At 41.2% G+C, this 17,609-nt stretch overlaps 2 protein-coding genes across 4 annotated transcripts in view; one reads left to right on the forward strand and one right to left on the reverse strand.

The window, feature by feature from the left end:
* Window positions 1-1,514: 1,514 nt before the first annotated feature.
* Window positions 1,515-3,895, forward strand: LOC148344417 (chemerin-like receptor 1). 2 transcript variants are annotated; one of them, XM_088305724.1, is made up of 2 exons: window positions 1,515-1,549; window positions 1,630-3,895. In XM_088305724.1, the coding sequence occupies exon 2, from the start codon at window positions 1,657-1,659 to the stop codon at window positions 2,689-2,691; it is 1,035 nt and encodes a 344-aa protein (XP_088161850.1). In that variant the 5' UTR covers window positions 1,515-1,549; window positions 1,630-1,656; the 3' UTR covers window positions 2,692-3,895. The 2 variants fall into 2 exon arrangements, with proteins under 2 accessions (XP_088161850.1, XP_088161851.1); XM_088305725.1 differs by having other exon boundaries at window positions 1,519-1,545.
* A 3,196-nt stretch (window positions 3,896-7,091) lies between these two features.
* The window catches only part of wscd2 (WSC domain sialate O sulfotransferase 2), a 53,457-nt gene continuing 42,939 nt past the window's right edge, over window positions 7,092-17,609 (reverse strand). For both annotated transcript variants that reach the window (XM_088297515.1, XM_088297506.1), the window contains 2 exons: window positions 17,333-17,533; window positions 7,092-8,652 (listed from right to left, as the gene is read on the reverse strand). In XM_088297515.1, the coding sequence (XP_088153641.1) occupies window positions 8,300-8,652; window positions 17,333-17,533 (554 nt within the window). In that variant the 3' untranslated portion in view covers window positions 7,092-8,299. The remainder of the gene's footprint in view (window positions 8,653-17,332; window positions 17,534-17,609) is intronic.

Consider the following 17,609-nt stretch of genomic DNA (forward strand, 5'->3'; position numbering starts at 1 on the left):
TTTCGAATCGGACAATTGTTGTAACACTCGACGCACGCTCGTCGACAGATACTTTAGCCCACTCCTTGCAAACACAGGTTTGACGGGTATCTTTGCCAGACTGCATATTTCAGCTCCGTCAGTTTCGGCATCAGAGCAAATTGTAACTGAGTTGCATCAAGCCCAGGGGGAAGGAGGAAGCACATTCTGCCAATAATATTAGCTTTCTGTCAACAACTAATATAGACTAATCCAGTGGTGGCCGGGGGAGTTTTGTCCAAGGGGTGAAAGCATTACTAACATGTTTATTATAATTCCAAAATTTCAGAATACATTTAAGAATAGTGACGTCTTAACTAGTCTGTACTGAGTTGAGTCAACATGATGTTACGCTAGCGGCCACTGTAAACACCTTAAAAACTGCCACAATATAACACCGCGTCATACTTGGAAATAAATTTGTAATACAAATATTGTGCCTCACATTGGTCTTTTCTATTGCATTGAAGAAGTGTCCAACTTTTAATATGAAAAAGATTCTGAGGCTCAGACCGCAAATGCGTCATTAATCAGACAGCACACATCATTAACTATTTACTATTTATCATGCTCATCAAAAAACAGATTGACATATTTTTAATTTTATTTATTTGTTATATTTTCATTGTGTATCTACTCTTCAAAGAAAGTATTTGTTGGAGAGGTGTCCCTCTTTTGACCAGCTGCCACTGCACCATGTGCATTAGTCACACCGTTTTGGATGTTTATGTCACCGTTATTGACTTGAAAAGATTTATTCATTGAATATAAAAATGATCGTTTGGCATGAAACAGCGGTGGCCGGGAGCACAATATGATTTGTGGAGCATTGCCCATCAATGGCCCATGACGCCGACTGGTTGGCCGGTGACCAATCCAGGATTTCAAGTTAGCAGGGGGATAGGCACCAGCACAAGCGGCGTGAGGATATTAATCGAAGTAAGTAGAGAAATCGAATGGATGCGTTAATAACACGAGATGACAAGAGTTTTGTCCACGTGCGTATACGTGTTTAAAAGCTACGTTCATTTTCAAGCCACTCCATGCTTTATGGATTTGTGAGCACTGTGCTCCCATGTGCAGTCTTCTTCTGTCAGCTTTGAACAAACACATGTGGCTGACAAGAGGCCTCTGGCACACAACACAGAAGCATCCAATTCCCTAAACATCAGAGCCATCTCCCAAAACTCTGACAACAGCACGGGTGAATATTTTATACATTTCATGTTCACGAAAGGGAAAAAGAACATGATTGTTTAACACTTTTTTCTGTGACAGTACTTCAAAAAATTGATTTTTGAACGGCTTTTACTGCATATAAATGTCTGGGCCTCTCCTTTAATAGACTTCTGCATTCTGTACGTGGTTTAAAATCTTCACCTCAAATAGCAGTACTGAAAGTGTTCATCCACTGTGATGGCGGTGTTGCGAAACCATCCGGTCAGCTGAGTGCTCATCTCTCTATTACAGGAACCAAGACAGCTCTGCTGACACTCGTCTCTGGGAAGCATCAAGTCAACAGTGGAGGCAGGTTTGTATTGAGACTCTAACATATTCAGCTGTCAGATTGGATTTCCTCATGTGCTCCCCCCCCCCCCTCTTTTCCCGCAGTAATCTTATTTCTTCTGTCGGGAGAAAATGGATGATTTCACTTATGAAGATTTCGGCAACTACACTTATTATGAAGGCCTCATGCCACATGAGGAGTCGGTGTTTCAGCACAAATCGACCTGCACGGGGGATGCCCTTTGTGTTTCTCTGCTGGTGATCACCATCATCATTTTTCTGCTGGGCTTCTGCGGCAATGCGTTGGTCATCTGGATCTCTGGCTTCAAGATGAAGAAGACGGTCAACACCGCGTGGTACCTGAGCCTGGCCATCTCGGACTTTGTCTTCTGCATCTTTCTGCCCTTCCTCATCACCAACATGGCCATGGAGAGGTGGATCTTCGGACTCTTCTTGTGCAAGTTTACCTCGTCTGTGCTGTTCCTCAACATGTTCAGCAGCATCTTCCTCCTGGTCATCATTAGCGTCGACCGCTGCGTGTCCGTCATCTTTCCCGTCTGGGCTCAGAATCACCGCACGGTACGAAAGGCATCGGTTATTGTTATCCTGGCCTGGGTACTCGCCATCGGGCTCAGCCTTCCCTCTGCGGTCTTCCGGGACATTCAGCATCAAATGGGCCGGAGCATTTGCTACAACAACTACACATTACACCAACACAGTCACAAAATAATCGGAATCAGCCGCTTTGTGGCTGGCTTTGCCGTGCCTTTCGTCGTTATCAGCGTTTGCTACTTGGTCATCATCCTGAAACTTCGTACCAACAGGATGACCAAATCATCCAAACCCTTCAAAGTCATGACGGCGCTCATCGCTACTTTCTTCATCTGCTGGCTGCCATACCACGTCTTCATTCTGCTTGAAGTGAACCACCAACTGTACAACCGTTACATCTTAAATGTCGGAACGCAGATCGGAACATGCCTGGCGGCGGCCAACAGTTTCCTCAACCCGGTGCTCTACGTCTTCATGGGTAATGACTTCCAGCAAAGGTGCAAGAGCTCCTTGCTGTCAAAGATGGAGAATGCCATGGGTGATGACGGTCGCACCACCAGCCGCTATCTGTCCAGATCCAGCTCCGTAGATGGCAGGGTGTCCACACACATTTAAGGTCCTCCAACACACCATAGGGAAAGACCTGCGAGCAGTTTGAGCATCAGCCGTGTGTGTGCACTACAACATGCAATCAACAATCCTGACGTTAACATTGCGCTGTATTTCAAAGGGGGGATGACCTCAGCAAAAGCCCCCCAAGCGTGTGACAAATAAATAATAGAAATGCAAATTACTCACATTTTTCACAACAATTCACACTGGGGGCATCTGAGCACATTACTCTGCATAGTTGCGCAAGCCAAGATAAAAAAAAAATCAACATTCCTAAAAAATGGGAAAATAAAAGAAAGAAAATGTCACGTTTATGTTCATGTGAGTCAGCGTGAAAAACAACAGCAGGGAATAATGTGTTGATGTGCGTTAATCACTAAAAAGTAAAAACGAGGTGTTGACAGAAACACTGAGAAGTACAGGATGTAAATCTAAGACGTGAATGAAATAAATCTAATATCGTTTCTGGTTGAAAAGATTTAACAATGTCTATATTTCTTGTGTCCTAGAACAAAATGGTGGTCACTTTATAAGAAAGTATCCACAGAAGCCTTTCGTTTTTTTTTTTTAAACGGTGGACTATCTGTGTGAATTAGTTTATACATGTGAATGTTTGCTCATTTATCATTTTCATTTGTTAACCACCAAGTGCAACTTCACCACCGAAGCAAAAAGATAAACACAAGGAGTGTGCAATTTGTGATAATCTCAGGATAATGGAAAGAGATGCAAGAATTGCGTTGTCATTTCCGTACTGATTAAAAAAAAAAATGAAATAGATCTGTAATTGCGTTTGTGTGGCGGTGTTTATTGACTGCAGTGGACACATGTGATGAATGAATGAGTGGATGTATTTTTTGAGACCCGATGCACTTGGTTCTCACATGACGGCCTTTCCTAATGACAATGGGAAATGGACATCTTCATTCAGTCCACTGCCCTGCACACTATAATTGCTTTTGGACAGGCGATTATTAGATGATGAATCGGTATCTTTGAACAATAACGTTCATCAATCATGCTACGTTTGAAATACAACGCGTCCAGCTGTTGTCACTAGTCAGCATCCCGCTCATTGAATGGCTCAGTGCTTTTTTGTCATGATAACGAATGAGAGTTGTACAATGTGGTCCATGCGTGTCTGTTTTTTTTTTTTTTTTACATTCAGTTTTAATTTTCGAAAATAAATATTTAACTCAGACAATTACCTCTTTGGTGCTCTTATTTCTTCATATTATAGAACATCATTGTGATATTTGCAAAATATGGTTCCATCAATAAAATTGACCAAGACTAAATAATTAATCATTTGTTATTGACTGAGTTAAATAAAAAATTAAATGGATGTCATTATTAATTCAGATTAAATACACTGTTGGTTACAGTGATGTCACCTCAGCTCATAATGTGGTTGGATTACAAAAAATAATGCAAGAAAAAATGAAATCTTGTTAAATGACGGTGCATTGTTCTTTACGGTGCAGCATGTTTTATGATATAAGGAATGACTCCTCTGTGCACAACAATGAGATGAATGTGTCTGATTTGCACTGTTGACCTTGGAAATGAGTTTTGCAGTCACTTATTTCTGACAGCAGAAACCATTGTGTCGAAAGAGCCAGAAAACCTGCTCCTTTTGATGTCATAATAGAGACGAGCCACCCTGCATGGTTACATCACTGAGCCACTATACGGGATACAATAAACTATTTCAATATCCAGACAAGCAGACCATGTGGAGTGTGAAGTGAATATGGATGACACACTGATCATTTCATTTACCGGTTCAGGCTTGTCCTTTTAACAACAGCTTCTGCTGTATCATTCGCACTCTTTTCATGTGTGACTGTGAATATATATATATATATATATATATATATATATATATATATATATATATATATATATATCCATCCATCCATCCATCATCTGTCCCGCTTCTCCTCACTCGGGTCACGGGGGGTGCTGGAGCCTATCCCAGCTATCTTCGGGCAGTAGGCGGGGGACACCCTGAACTGGTTGCCAGCCAATGGCAGGGCACACAGAGACGAACAACCATCCGCGCTCACACTCATACCTACGGGCAATTTAGAGTGTTCAATCGGCCTGCCATGCATGTTTTTGGAATGTGGGAGGAAACCGGAGTACCCGGAGGAAACCCACGCAGGCACGGGGAGAACATGCAAACTCCACACAGGATGGCCGGAGCCAGGATCGAACCCACGCCCGATGCTGTCTCTCACTGTGAGGCCATCGTGCTAACCAGTCGTATATATATATATAACAATAAAAAAATAAAAACAATAAAAAATACCATCTAAGGTTGTGACTGTAACACTTTCTTACTCCAGAATGAAAAGAAAAGAGAATACCCCTGTCCGTGGGCAAAATAGCACATATATTTGCATATTTTCCACAAGCACTCAAGAATGGAGCTGAATGCCTCCATCACAAAACAGAGATGTTCAGTCTCAGGAGTTTCTGGCAAGTTTTCTGCTCCAAATCCTGACATCTAAACTCCCACAAATATTGTAATCAATGTTCTTCTTCAGCAGATGTGGAGTCAATCCTCCCAAGGCCGCTTTAAATGGGTGCGCTCACAATTTGCCCATATACTGACAAGATAAACAAGCAAAATGGAGCATTTTGTTGTCTTGTGTCGACACCCCGGTGTTAAACTACAAAGTGGCTGATGGGTTATGTTACACAAGTGTGAATTGGTGCAGGAACCAAACTTTCAAAATCACAGGTTCACCCTGCTCCATAAATTAGCCATGCAGTGCAATTTCTAACAGCAGATCACGTGCCCTTGTGTTTATACGCCCTTCCACCTCACCATATGTCGATTTTTCATGTCTTCCCTACGTCCTATTCTTTGGTTTGTTCTCCGAGGTCAAGGTCATCTGAATACCCAACCCCCACTCACAACCCTCATGTCTCTCTCGCCTCTCACTATCATTTTAACCTTGCAGCTTCAGGCCCAGGGTTAGTATGTGAGCAGCTGGTGAATGTCACCGTTTCCAAAGTCAGGTGTGAACATTTCCAGATAAATGCTGACATTACAGTTTGGTAGGTCATGCTTTATAGCGCTGACATCTGATAACGACCCACAGGGCATCCATATGTATGCAGTAAAAGACTCTGGCTTCCAACTCCAAAAGTAAAGCCATTCATATCACTGGTAGGAAACGGGTGTGAGAACACAGAACAATTGGGCTTTTTCAGTCTCTATTGTGTATCTTTTCATCACATTTGTTGAATCTCGAGTAGCTTAGAAAAAGCTGTAAACTGTTTATATTTCGGAGGGGTATCCTTATTTCCATGTTGATGCAAACAAGAACCGATCCCAATTCAGTTCTTACTTGACCCATTTGCCCACCTACTGTAGACCTTTTCTGTCTTTGACAACCAAAGCTGAGTGAGTCTCATTTAAATGCAAATGACTCACATTTAAATTACCTGGAACTCAGACATGCCCTCTGCAGTGAACATACAAGAGGCTGAGAGAAAATGTTGCTTTGACAAGCGGAGAGGGTTGTTAATCAACACTGGTGGATGAAAAATGTGTTTCATGCTACTTCTGACGATACACATGTTTACAAGAAACTTCAAAGTATTTAAATTAAGGGGGGGAAATAGCAATGATATGATAATCTAATGACCACATTCAAGTCAAAGAATTTGGAACACGAAACCCACGGGTCTGACTTGGACAGCAAAACAGTGATTCGTCATCATGTCTCTGACATTTACTCATTTTTCCAGTTCAAGGTTACGGGTGCGCTGTCTGTCTGTCCCACGTGACCTTGCGGGCACTTTTGACTACTTTTACTTTACAAGCATGCAGGGTACACGCAAACAAACAATTCACACTCCACTTTTAACTGTGAAGCAGATGCGCTAACCACTTTTTGAGAATTCTATACGGTAACTAATTTTCAGCCGCCTATTTTGTGTAGTTATTTGCGTGTAACTAAAAAAGGTATCTCTTTTGCACAACTGAAATGAAAAGCAGTCAACTTTTTTTTTTTTTCCTCCAGCTGCTTGCACCTCCCCAGAGGTTTTCTTGCGATCTGTGTCTGATTTACACAATTCATTTGATCATTAAACTTTTGGATCGTTATTGTCGACTGCACATAAAAACCAAAAAGACCGTTTGAAGTATGAACAGCAGTCGGCTGAAATATTCAAGGGATTCGTAATGTGTCTTAAATCAAGGCGAGACAAGGAAAGAAGCAGCATGAACTCTTACTTTTAATCGCATGTTGTGGTAAACATGCTGTCACTTCAGAAACGGCGAAGCTTATTTGTCGGCTCAATGGCGTAAAGTGGTGACACTTAAGTAAAATAAAAGCATTACAACGAGCCCATCATGAATTTTGACAAACAGGAGAACGTAAATGTATTGTCCATTTTTTTTTTATTCATTGAGCTTCATCACAGTACATTCGTTCCATGGCAATACATTCAAATACAACACCTCTGTTCCAAGTTCCTGCTTGTCGATGACAGATCGAGCCAATCAAGTTTAAAGCGTGTTAAAAATAGACACAATTTTGATATTTGCTGTAGTACAAATATTTGGATGTGTGAGCACACATTACAAAAATATAGATATACAGTATCATAGCGTCCTGAAAACTGAAGTCAGTTATTGTCTTCTGACTCTTAGCATTTCATTTGTTCAGCTTCACATTTATTTCATGGACATGCTTGTTTTGTTCGAAGCACGAGGCATAGCACTTATGAAACATACCAATGTCAAGAGCAGAATTTTTGCAGTCTGTGAAGGTTTCTTTATTTTTTTTACAACTATTTCATTGCCCTTATCACAAAAGGAAATAACAAAAAAAAAAGGTTTAATCGAGTGCCATTAACGGTTACAAAATGAGCCCGAAAGAACTCAGCCAATCTGACCCAAAGCAGACAGAGTATCTTCACATATCTTTGGGGCGAGTGTGGCACTGTCAAGTGCTTTTTGGGTTTCGACATTGAATCCAGTGTCAAGAGAATATTTTCACAAGCAGACACGTGTGCACTGCACACCAGAGATAAATAAATGCTGTCAAGATGAATCCTTATTTCTTTTCGACTCAGTGCTTTCTTCAATACGAGGGAGTGAGAACTGCATCAACGACAACAGAATTCCTCTTGCAAAGATTAAGTTCACTAGCTTACAAAAAAAAAAAAGAATTGAATCACACAGTATCATTGTCAGGTAGGTATAGCCTGTATATTGCATTTATCCCTCATAATAGGAGCTTTTCTTCCCCACAAAAACTTCATCTAAAATGTTTTGTAACTAAAGGAGCAGCAGGAAATCTTCAATCTGGTTTTTACAAAATAAGCTCAACATACCAAAGAGTATTAAATTGTTTGGACAAAACACGCCTTGTCATGTGCGCTCACAGCTCTCTATCGTAGCCTCTTTGTGTTAAGGCGTGTGCACATGCCCACAGAGCACGTGCACGGAAGAGGAAATTCCTTAGGTTATTATTATCTAGTTCAACACAGGATGACATGTGGAAATTTAACTGTATTTTTGAAAAAAAAAAAAACCCAAAAAACTTTCCAATTTAAATAAATTAAAATAAAGAGGGTATCACATATATTATCTTGGCATGTATTCATCTGGAATACCAGCCCTGTTGCTTTTCTTTAAGGCAGCATCAACTTTTCTTATCAGTTCACTGATGTTGGCTCGCATTTCAGGAGTAAAGGGGTCATATTTGAGTTTGCGAAGCCCCGATCTCTTGAAGTTGCCATCCTTCTGGGTTTCCATGCAGAGCAGACGCTCCTCAGAAACCTTCAGGCCCAAAAACTCAACCACTCCTTTGATTTGGGAGAACACGTCTCTCTTCAGGGCCTCATAGTGGAGCACATGGACATTCTTGCCATAATGGAGCCAGTCCGTGATGTGGGACCCCCACCAAGGAGCGCTGCGCTTCACAAACTCGGGCCACTCTGAACGAAAAACAAGCATACAGAGAAATTTGACATATAAAAAGCGAAGACAAAAGATCCTCTTCCTTTGCTGAGTGTTTTAGTTTTTCCAAATACTTTCATTGTGCGCTGTTCATTGTTTTTAGGCAAGAAATAATTAACATGAAGTAGTTACATTAGGGAAATCACAATGCGGACTAAAATTATGCATGAAAATTGAATGCAAATCAACTGCTGTATTCTTATTGAGCTCGCTCATTAAGGGATGGAAAATCATATCTAAAGCAGAAATTGCACTGGAGCAATTTGAAGACTCCTGTGTGATCTCTTGAATTCAAGGACCAGAATAAATCCAATCACATTTCCAGAGTCATTCGAGAAGGACTTATAACACGTAAATCCAGCCAATAAACCCCAAAACCGAACCAGTAAAAGATAATGCATTAAACAAAAGAGCAGACAACACATCATATGAGAAGTCACGCTCAAGTGTCATGATGGCTTGACACTGACATGTGAGGTTAAGAAACAGTCAAGTGAAGTAAGTAACATTTGTTGTGTTAGCTGCCGCTGACAAATCCTTATTAAGGCGGTCTTTCTCAATGTGTGTGGCCCACTGATGTTGCCCGAGAAACCTCAAGTAGTCTGGCTGTGTCACATTTTTGGGGTTTGCAATATTACTCCACCCCCCCCAAAAAATGTTTTTAGATCATGTTGTTTGTAAATATTTGAAAGGTGCAGTAAAAGTAGTAGAATTGCAATAATAAAATAATGAGAAAAAAATAATACAACAAGCATAAACATATCAAGCTCATATTGCATAAGGGTGATGTCAACTGTTTTTTTTATGCATTTGTAATATTAGGCAAGGAGAGTCTTGAGTTGATGTCTCATAAAAAACAGGACTATCACAGCGGACCTTGTCGTAGAATCAAATGCAGAAGAGGAGACGTTCTGCCACAACGCGTACCCTTCTCAAAGTTTTTCTTTCTTAACAAAAAAAAAAAAAAGCACAAAACCAAATCAAACACGTCTCATTTTGTTCAGAAATGATGGATTGTCTGTGATGCTTTTATTTCAAGCTGAAATTTGACCACTGATGCCGCAGGAATATGTAAAGCATAAAAGAAAATAACAGGGCAATGACACTTCCTTATAATAAATTCCCCTTCACCCCAAGCGCACTTGAAGTGTCCCAACGGAAGGCATCCGTGTCAGGAGCATCATATGCAGAGGTGAGTGCGTCAAATGATACAGTACATGCAGCTCCCCGAACGTGCTGTCATGCTAACTCTCAAGCTCGCAGCTTTCCCCCGTATGCGAAGTGGCAGCTGTCAAAAGGTCTTTCGCTTACTGATGTCGTCACATCATTTCCCCCCACCAACACGAAGGGGGAATGTTCATTGGAAATGGCAGACCAAATGTGCTGATGGTTTCACAAAGAGCTAGAACTGCTGGGTCGGCAACTCACCAGTCTCTGGAAAATCGATTTTTCCGCAGAGAAGATACGTGGACCGGACAAAACCAGTTGCCATAGTTACAAAGACATACCTAAATGGATATACTGGGGGAAGGGGAATATGCACAAAGTATATAAAGGCCTGCAAGGGGCACATAATCTGGCCTCATGGGATTAGCGAGTCCTTCAATTTCTTTTCTTGCATTATATGAGGAAAGACATTTCTTACCGAAGCCCATTTAGTCTTCAGGTTAACGCAAATGGAAAGAGACTTGATTCAATTAAAAAGTTCCACCGCTAATTAATTAATGCACAAACAAATTAGTCATTACGTTTACATGGAGAAAGATATTTCAATTTCAACCCAATTAGAGCATTAACAGAATAAAATTACATTTTGTAATTACTTTATGGAGGTCTTACAAAGAGTAAGATGGAACAGGAGAGATGTGAGCAGACTGTACTCGTTAACTCAGGGGTGGACAAACTTTCTGATTGATGGGGCGCAATGGGTTCTAAAATTTGACAGAGGGGCCTGACCAGGAGCAGATGAATGGAGTGTTTTGGTAACTTCACCTCATCGGAGAAAATAAATACATTTAATTTTAAATGAAAATGAACAAAAGCATTACAACAAAACATCTGTGTTCGACACGCCGAGGTATTTAGAAAATAAAACATTAACAAGGTTTATTCATTTTTTTTTTTTTCCAAAACGTGTAACGGGCCACATGTGGCCCCCAGGCCGTAGTTTGCCCACACCTGCATTAACTGCACTTTAAACATGCAATCAGTTCAGCAGTCAGTTTCGTACACCAAATTGTAATTTGTAACGTGTGAACATCTCTTGTGCCGATTTCAAAGGGCAAAGTCAAGACTCTGTTGTGAAAACACTACAATTAAGATTACTGTTATTTTATTTACACTTCATAATAGATTAATTGACACTTTACACTGATATGATAGTGGGGATCAAAAATATTTATTTGCATTTGATGCAAAATCTATGATCAACTGTAATATGTTTTTTTATTATTTGCGTAATCTGTCAATGGCATCGGTGATCGCATCTGCAAAGTATGACATTAAAGCAAACACAAACTTGTTCAGCCAAAGTCGTTCTGTGCCACCATATAGTATATGTGTGAGCCCTAAAGCTTTTTGTAGCCTTGTCGCGCTTCTTGTGAGCGGAAAATCTTCGTGCTGAGAAGCGGAAGATCCGTCTCCACGCTCTCGACGATCCATTCACAATAATAAAAGTAATAGCGTTTGAGTATGGTAGTTTTCTTTTTTGACTGGTAAAAAGTCTGAAAAGCATTTTATTTGCAATGTTAAAAAAATAAATAAAATAGCTACAGTATGTGTATTCTGTATATAATTTACGCATCTTTTTAATTCAAAATTGTTTTCATCTCTCAGCGAAAATTACGTGACTTCTGGCCACGCATGCTCGGCCGATTAAAGAGGCCACCAGCGGGCAGGTGTGTTGTATGAGCAAACACGGAAATAACTCTATTCTTGACATTGTTAACGATTTTAAAACGAGGGGATGAGATGCATGCTGAACATGTGTTGGGCTATTAACGTGATACAGTTTGTGTCGATGGGGCTAAATGTGCAGCAGACACGGGAGGTAAAAATTGAAAAATGGACAAAATAATCATTGCGGTCAGAGGGAAGCACAATGTGTAGCAACTTATAGATGTTAAGACTTTACACAGCTGTTGAATCGAGATAGCAATCGCTAGAGCAAAAGCCATGGCTTGTTGAACGAACAGGGTCAAGTGGTGGACAATTTTTTTGAAGAAAGCCGGAGGGTCCAGGCCGGAATGGTACAGAGGGCGGGGGACTGACCGTCAAAAAAGGCTCAAGTGCCCAGCTGTGCTTTCACGCTGATGTGTGCCTCTCCTTCTGGCCGGCGTACACCGTAACCGTAACCGAAGTTAATTCATTCATTAATTGACCTGCTACTTTGCTGTTCAACGTAAAATTGTCTCCGCTTTAACGCGGTTCCAGCCAGATGTCTGTCAAGTGTAATCGATCAACCAAGCATTTAATATGCGTGTTAAACGCACAAGCCGTGTCAATCTTAGGTTAGCACAGCATTTAGCACTTAGCTTTCCCATCTTTTCTCGTCATCCCTTCCTGAGTATGAAACCTGTCAGCAAGGCAGCAGATCATGCAGGCAATGATTACGAACTTAGCAGCAATTCCGTAACATGTTTAGACGTAAGAGTAGCCAGCCGAAGTTGTTTCCGCAACCTCTAACAACCCGTGGTACGTGACGCGAGCTCGGAGAAGCTATTTACAACCATCTCGGTGGTCCTTTCTCTTCTTCTACTTTCTTTTGCCGATTGCCTCGAGGTTTGAGTCTCAATTTTTCTATTTGATGTGTATTAATGAGCACAAAATGCACAATTTTGACCCGCTAAGTGCGAGTCAAAACCACTTATTTCGAGCCTTGAGTTCCCAGCCGCTGGGCCGCAGCACAATTGTGTTGGTCGGTTCTGCCACGGGAAATTATCTTATTTCAATAATTTGGCCCAAAACTGAAGCATCTTTTTCAGCTATCAATGCCAGCTATATTTTAGTTACTATGAGAATATTGCAACACTTAGTCTTTAATCAGCTGCTGCGCACAACTTTGGAGGTGAAGTTGCTTGGATATCTGGTGTATTGTAAGAATACACCCTGATGTAATCAGTAGTAAGCAATGTGAGGATTCCTTACATTGCTTGTCCTTGACATTTTAGCAGCAGCGGCCTTTCAAACGCTATTTCTAAGGAAATTGCAATTCCTTGCCTGTCAGTGCACTTTGACATAAAGGCCCCTTGAATAAAGAAAAACAACAACAACACCTCCCAGCATCTTACAAACATGTCTAATTATCATGAATGTGTGCCCAAGTATAGACAGATGCGCACGCATTCTCTAATTAAGTTTGGCACGGGCGCCCGAGGAGCGAGCTGGTTGTACACGGTGACATGACTCATCATGCCATCAAGCAGCGTGACTAAGGCCTTGTTTCATTTCTCATTTCTGAAAACAGACGTCGTCACCGCAGATTGATAATTTGCCTTGATATTTGAATACATTGCCACATTTGTGTAAGAAGGGTCAGATCAGTGGTCATTTCCTCTAATTCCTGATTGTTCCACGTCATTGAGCATTTGCTCAGACAAGTAAAAAAAAAATGCGATAAAATAGAAGCCTCAATACATGTTGAAATATGAGCAAGACGGCGTTGTTTTTGTCATGGTGGTTGCATTGCGCAACATTTGTTTTTTTTCATCACCTAATCTAAATACACTGTGACAGACACACCCACAAAGGCCCATACATCGGAAGCTCTCAAGTTCAGGCTCTCTCGAGCCAAATGCTTACATTCTTTAATTCCACCTTACCCTGCTCTTCTTGCCAGCAAAGTGTACGTGGACTGTGGCGGTGGCTGGCAAGTGCGCAACACGATGGCAAATCATAAAAGCCAATGAAAAAAAAGACAGAACAACCACAGCTCATAAAGTACAGAGACCTCAATCCACTGAATATACTTCGAAGGGAGATGTTGCTTGCAATTGCTGCTTATTGGATGAAGCAACTATCAGTCACTTAAACAGCAAGCCAAGTTTACTCAAGGCTTCATAAAAATGACTCTAATCTTGATTATTTCATTTTTGGGGACATTGTGGAAATCAAAGCCTCTAATTAGAGATTATGAGTGTGGGAAATGGGTGGATGAGCACATTTTTGTCACTCGCATTGCAGTAAATACACGCCATTTGGCTATAAACTAAATAGTGCTCACTCGACAAGAAGATAGCGTATCTTGCTAAAGGCATTCGGAAATATGAGAACATTTCCTTTATGTAAGTATTCAACTTCCTGCTTCTAATTTTTAACATTACCATTTGCATTTTTTCTAAAAAAAAAAAAAAAAAAATCGTTCCATTGGCACAAAGATAAAAGAAGCGTGTCGGTCTTCCCATAGACATACGTAATCACTAGCGGAAGCCTCAGCTGCTTGTGCAGACAAAGCCGCCATCTTGAACTGGGAGTTCCTGGCAATCTCTTCCATTCCCTGGTATTGAGGTAACTGTTTGGCTTACAATAAATTCATTAGAGTTTGACAATTTCTTGAAGAACATTGGACAGACGTGGGGAAATTATAATTGGGCTTTCATAACATGCTAAATATAAGTCCATTTGCTTTTTAATTTTACAAAAGTTCAGCAAAAAAAAACGTGCCCACTACACAGCATCTGCAAATGGAGACCTTCTTGCAGTTATAAATGTAGTTTTAATACGTCAATCTCCTGAATGGACTCCAAGTGAGGCAGATTATGCTCCCGCCATGTCGATTGAGCGCCTCTCCTGCGCCGAATCTAAAGGGAATGAGAGGAGCCGCTTCCACTGACCAGGAAGCAAGTCGGCTGTGTCATGATCCGCGTCGGGTATGACAGCCCGTTGCTATTGCTTTTGTACGCGTGCGGTTTTTGTTATTGTTTGTTGTTATTTTCTTCCCGCCTTCCGCCATGTGCTTTTCTGTTATTGTTTGGTCAGATGTTTTTGTTATTGTTTTGGTCACGTTCCTGTTCCCCTTAGCACTCGTCCTCACCAGCCACGCACCTGCTCCCCGTCGACCATCGCACACCTGGTCCCCATCTGCTCGTCTGATTACTTGGACTATTTAGGCCTTCCAGGCCCACAACGCAGTGTCGGGTCATTGCCGCAAGTACGGACTGCCACGACCACGTTTCGCTCACGTCCATGTTCATGTTCATGTTCATGTTCATGTTCATGTTCATGTTCATGTTCATGTTCATGTTCATGTTCATGTTCATGTTCATGCTCTTGCTTTTGTTCCCCACCTCGTTCTCGTTTGCCTTCCTCAGCCTTTTGTCTCGGTTTTGTTCCTCGCCCCCCTCGTCTGTTCGTCACGTTGGTTCTGTAGTTATTTTGCTCCCGTCCCGGTTGTCTTCCTTTGTTGAACCCCTTTAATAAACCCCCTGAACGACATCCATTCCCTGCCTCCTCGTCTTTTGGGTCCACCTTCCTCCTCGCCAAAAGGCGACCCTGACAGGCTGTGTTCACTGCCACAATTGCGTTTCTAATTGCGCGTGTCTATGAAAATACCAAAACAAAGAAAACGGCACCCATGCGGGAGACTGTCACTGGGCACGAAAATAAGGCCCGATGTCATTTTGAAAGTTTAACGGACGATTTGTTTGCCTGACTTCTTGCAAGTAAACTGTGATGAGACTCACTTCACTTGAGCTCAAATCTAAATAGCAAATGATAGAAAAAGGCATAGTAGAGTCACAAATATTCGATAGTGAACACCAGTTAAATGCATTTTAAGTATTGTTTCTATGTACCTGTCTGGGTGTATATTTTCCGTGAACATGCTTTTAACATTTCTGAAGCCTTCTGTGACATTTCAGCAGGCAAACTATGAAATTAATGACTTTGACTCAGAACATTCGCATTTGATCAAAAACACAAGATATTCAAGTTATGCCTTGATCAGTGGTGGGTAGAAACGCACTACTTACTACATACTCCACACGGGTACTCAATTAACTCTTTGGACAAATTACATAACATTACATTTCAACTTAATTTATATAGCGCATTTCGTTCATTGTCAGAGTTTCTCTGAAGATATGGTGCGTTTAGACCAGGTGTGGGCAAACTGCAGCCCGGGGGCCACATGCGGCCCTTTAAACGTTTTAATCCGGCCCGCCGAACTTGAAAAAAAATTAAATGAATAAACCTTGCTAAAGTTTTATTTTCTAAATACTGTGGTTTTTCCAAGACATATATTGTTGTAATGCTTTTGTTCACTTTCATTTAAAATTAAATGTATTTTCTTTCTCCGATAAGGTGAGGTTCCCAAAACACTCCATCCATCTGCTCCTGGTCCGGCCCCTCTGTCAAATTTTAGAACCCATTGTGGCCTGCCAATCAAAAAGTTTGCCCACCCCTGGTTTAGACGCTCAAAGTGTAGAGGTGCAGTGTTCGAATCTGGACCTGGTCCACCTGCGTGGAGTTTGTATGGTCTCCCTGTGCTTGCCTCCAGTTTCCTCCCACATTCCAAAAACATGCGTGGTAGGTTGATTGAACGTGTTAAATTGTCCCTCGGTGTGATTGTGAGCACGAGTGGCTGTTCGTCTTTGTGTGATTGCGATTGGATGGAAACCAGGCCAGGGTGTTCCCCTCATACTGCCCTAAGAGGGCTCAGATACCCTCGCGAGGATGAGCGGATCAGATAATGGATGGATTTTATGTTTACTCGGTTACATTGCACTACATTCAGAAATCTTTTATTGCTCGCGAGATCTATTTTGTTTTTGGTTCACCAGCTTGACGTCCTCCCCTGGTGCTGCTTCATCAGTCCAACGTAACCACTAGTGACATTTGACTCCGTGTAGAATTGTATCCGACTATTTCTTGGAGCTGAATGTACCTCAGTTTGTGTTGTTTAATATAGCTTTTATTTATTATTTTATTTATTTCATAAAGCTTGTACTGATTTTTTTTACAGTAAATAATATTCAGCAACATCTGCATTTTTAGATTCATACTCTATTAAAAGTTACTCACCACGTCAACCGTTTTCTTCACTGAGTACGGTATTTTCTTAGGCTTATTCAAGTAATTATTTGACGAGTTACTTTGTACGTTTACCTGAGTCACAGTACTTTTACTTGACTTCAGTTTGTGACGCTATCCACCTGTTAACTTTGTACACAGCAGAAATTGGAGTGTTACAATTTCAGTGTTACATTTTTGGCAGTTCATAGTAACACTTCTAGGGTCATTTTTAACATGGTAACACCTAAAGTAACATTTCCAGAGTTAAATGATATCCTGAGTAGGTGTCATTCCAGAGTGGAGTTTGCAGTATCATTCAAACTTCACCTTCACACCTGCACTTCTAAAGTCTGAGAGAGCCGAGTCTAATACTGTAAGTGATTTGTACGTAATTTCTAAATTGCTGAAACAGGGTTTCTTTTGGGAACGTAGAAATCCAGTTCAATGTGGTTTTCTCATCAATTGGGAGTTTTCTTTGGTGCCTTCTTTCATGCAATTGTAAGTTCAATTTGAGGTTGCCATTTGCCTGTCCCCAGCCACTCTAGTTGGTGCCTATCCACCTCAAAGTATTCCTACCTTCTTGAATATTTCAACAACGTGGAAGCTTATAACATGTGAAATACATTAGCTCCATCTTTTGAGACTCACCTTTCCCTTTCCAGTTGGCTTGGGAAGCGAATCCAATGTGCCCGCCATACATGCGGTTAAATTCCGCGATGAGAGCCTTGAAGGGGTTTCGGATGATGAGGATGCTGGAGTCATAGACTTCAATTTCATTTTTATCATTGGCATGCGTCTTTATGCAGATGGTCCTTCCGCTCCGCCAGTGCTCTCGCTCACCTTTAAATCCTGTGAAAAGACGAACGCACACAACAAATGCATTTCTTCTTTAAAACTATAGAGGCGAGTGAAAATGTGGCATATT

The sequence above is a fragment of the Idiotropiscis lumnitzeri genome, chromosome 1, assembly GCF_059441095.1.
Source record: "Idiotropiscis lumnitzeri isolate Australia: NSW breed Sydney's pygmy pipehorse chromosome 1, RoL_Ilum_1.0, whole genome shotgun sequence".
NCBI lineage: Eukaryota > Metazoa > Chordata > Actinopteri > Syngnathiformes > Syngnathidae > Idiotropiscis > Idiotropiscis lumnitzeri.